The 3,626-nt window shown below is 38.4% G+C and overlaps 1 protein-coding gene across 1 annotated transcript; it reads right to left on the bottom strand.

The window, feature by feature from the left end:
• Positions 1-3,626, bottom strand: LOC126719781 (GDSL esterase/lipase At5g14450-like). Its single transcript, XM_050422299.1, has 6 exons — positions 3,512-3,626; positions 2,563-2,820; positions 1,547-1,756; positions 1,290-1,462; positions 721-991; positions 1-561 (listed from the first exon to the last, which is right to left on the bottom strand). The coding sequence occupies exons 1-6, from the start codon at positions 3,624-3,626 to the stop codon at positions 308-310; spliced, it is 1,281 nt and encodes a 426-aa protein (XP_050278256.1). The 3' UTR covers positions 1-307.

Here is a 3,626-nt window from a genome sequence, read left to right as displayed (position 1 = left end):
TTCTAAAATTCTCATTTATAGGATGCATTATCAAAAATAAACTCCATGTCTACAGTTTCCATGAGAAGCCACACAAAATTTTTGCTAGTCCCAACTTCAAGTGATATAATAACACTCATACAACATTGATCTGCTTCTTTTGTAACTTTTCTGTGCAAATTTGTGAAATGTCTGTACAAAATGAAACTCAAAGTTCTATTTCATGGGAGGGAAAATGAATTAACAGAAACATAACCGCATCTCTGATAGAACTTAAACTTTTCCATTGCACGATTGCAAGATATCCATTGCAGCTTGAGGCTTGTGATCATGAATGACCAAGCTTGTGACAAGCTCCAGTAATCGGGATCGGAGGGTTAGAAAGGTTGCCGTTAAGAATTTGGTTGGCTATCCATTTATTTGCAGCATGAGAATAATGTACGCCATCCCAACTAATGTACTCTGAAGGATTGCTGCATGAAGCCCCTATGATTTCAGTCCCATTCACCTTTGCCTTCCTTCCACAGACAACGTTGTAATCTCCAAGATGCCCACAACAGTATCCATGTGGATTAGCAAAACCTGCATATCCCCAACGCCCAAAACTGAAACTTTAATTTATACAGAATTAAAATGAAAGTGAAGTGCACAAATGTGATCAATCATATCAGCAAGGACTAAATTCTTTCAGTCTTTCATGTAGTCATAATGATACTCATGATGATCATATGTGAAGCTTACCAAGCTTCTTTGCTTTAGAAATTAAAGTGTATTTAGCCGAGAAAATGTCAACATAAGTAAGTATTGCATCTGGAAGTTGAGCTCCCAGTTGGGTCACCCTCTCTTGAAGCTGCCTGTTAAATTGCTTGGCGACCTCATTGTGGGACTTCACACAACCACTTTGGTCCATATTTTCTGGCTTTGGAGGATGATATATAACAGCAAAAGGCAAGCAGCCAATAGGACCTGTATTATGTATCCAAAATGATCTTGCTCCTAATTGGTATAGTTTCTGAAATAGTAAATCACAACAACATTTATAAGGTTTAATCTGCACAAGTAATTTTGGTTACAAAATTGAATACGTTGAATCCCAGAGAAGGACTGTAGATTAGAGCAAGAAGTTCAAAATCAATACGGTCAACTTAAGTCTTCATAGCATGCTCCATACAGGTTGCAACGCGCATTTGGCCATAACATTCCCAAGATGATTTAAAAGCAGATAAATAGTGCCTTCTTTGTAGGATACTACTTGATCCCTTACTAAAATATAAGTTGTTAAGAAGCTATACAGAATATATTTTTGTTACCTTGACTGCCTCAGCAGATTGATTGATAATATTTGGTATTGATGCCAGCACTTGTTTCTCTGTCATCGACACAAACCCACCATGAAGATCATTCTGTCCAATATCCAATGTGTATAGTGCCTTGGAAAAGTCCTCTGGTCTGGGGAAACTGCTTTCGATATATGAGCTTCTACCTGACAATGAGAAACTACTAATGCTTTCGATCAATCAAAAGCAAACAAATTTTCCAACTTCTCCACAACAAATACACATCTAACCTTCCTTGTATAGCTCAATGGTGCGTGCTTTGAATTGTTCAAATTGAAAAAGCTGTATGTCAAGAGAGAAGGGGCTAAAACCCATCTCAAATATTTTGGCATCAACTGGCTGAATAGTAGACCCTGCTGTAGCAAAATTTGCCCCATATCGAAAATTTGTCCCAATAGAATCTAGATACCCGCTCAAGTATGGCAATCCCAGCTTCTCAGCTGCAAAAATGGGTACATATAGATAAAATGAAGGAGAGAGAGAGAGAGAGAGAGAGAGAGAGAGAGAGAGAGAGAGGATTTATTGTCATGACTAGTCACAGATTTACTCTTAAAAGTTGGAATCTTTTATCACCAAAAACACCAAGTAATTGGCTTTGTGGACTATATTGGCCTAAGAAGTTTGCATGAAGCTTGACATCCAATGCTAACTACCTTACCTAATTCTATTGAAAACAGGGTCATTTTACAACAATATCCTACCTTAACCTGTTATATCATGTTAACTATTAAATACGTGGATTTCAGTTAATTCAACTACTAAAATCCTTATTGCTGTATAAGGGACCTAAATTCAAATCTCACCTCTACCAAAATCAAAAGGTGTTTTGACTTGATGATAAAGAAAAATCATCATGAAACAAACATCATAAGTTCAAATCTATCATATCTATATTAAACAAAATGTTGACAATTGGATGTAAGTTACATTACCAAAAAAAAAAAAAAAAAAAAGTGTACTGCATAAGTCTCATGAAAAACAAGGCTTTTAACTCGTCAAACAAATTAGTAAAAATAAATGTCCATTGGATCCATCATAAGAAAGAGAAGATGCAGAGAACATACAATGTTTGACATATCATTTACAAACCAAATCAAAATTTTTAGTATGTTCTCTGCACAAACAAATTCCCCAAGAAAATTATCAAATGGGTATTTGTCCAACACATTCCTCCTCACATAAACTACCAAATTTTCTTAGTAATTTCAAAGGAAATAGAAAAAAATGGGAAAGTGAGAACAGTCACCTATAAAATCAATGACAAGTTGTCCATCGCAGAACCTCCCCGAAGGTTTACCAAAGAAGGTGTCACCGTTAGGAAAGGGAAGCTGATCATACGCCGCTGATTGGCCTCCAGTGTCAAAGTTCGAAACCTTAAAGTTGAATATTGCTGGAAAGTTACAATGACCTGAATGAGTATTCAGTTCAATTTGATTAAGAGTTTTAGAGCGTCCCATTGCCATGAAAATTGAGAACCCAATGATATGGATAAAAATAGTGCTTACTCATATTAAGGCATAAGTAGGCATAAGCTGATGGTTATAGGTAAAACCGTCAGCTTCCATTTGTAGTTGTTGACAAGAGGAGATCTGATAGGGGCAGTAAAGGGAGTCGACAGGTCACACCAAAAGGCTGATGCCATCAATAAGCTGACACCTATAAAGCTGAAGGGAGTGGGATAAGCTGACGGTCCTGATAGCGGTTTGCTTGCTACCCACGATTGCATATATAAGGAAATGTCTTGCCCTCCACGTTTGGTGCTACTCAAAAGGATTCCTATAAGGAAAGGATTCTGCCAAATACGCCCAAAGAGACTCCTACAAGGAAAAAACTTCTAAACCAAGGAAGAAAGGTCAATCCCCTACTACTATAAAAGCACCAATACTCTCGTAAACCAAGGTACGCATAATTGACCCCTCTCTAGCACTTTAGAGTTGCGAGAAGTTCTAACTTGACCTTCGGAGGGTATTTGGCCGGCATTACACTGGTGCTTTCTGCAAGGTCTTCTCTTTTTGCTATGTAGGAGTCGTTTCGAGTGTGTAAGGACCGTGTGGCTCACTGGTGTAAGGATTGTGTGGCTCATTGGTGACTTTTTTCGGCATCATCAGTTGGTGCCGTCTGTGGGAAATTGACTTCATAGTAGATTTGTAAGTCATGGCAAACGTTTCCCGGACAAAGAGTTGCATGGTACTTACTCGATTGATGGCGACCACCAACAACGTTCAGGGAGACAAACCATGCGCGACGGCCCTTGAGAGACAAGTGCAGACCCTTACCGCGGTTGTGGAACGCCTCATTAAGCAGAACCAT

This window comes from Quercus robur, chromosome 3 (assembly GCF_932294415.1).
Source record: "Quercus robur chromosome 3, dhQueRobu3.1, whole genome shotgun sequence".
In the NCBI taxonomy this organism is placed as follows: domain Eukaryota; kingdom Viridiplantae; phylum Streptophyta; class Magnoliopsida; order Fagales; family Fagaceae; genus Quercus; species Quercus robur.
Note: the sequence above shows the minus strand (reverse complement) of the source record. Positions and strands in the feature narration are given on the sequence as shown.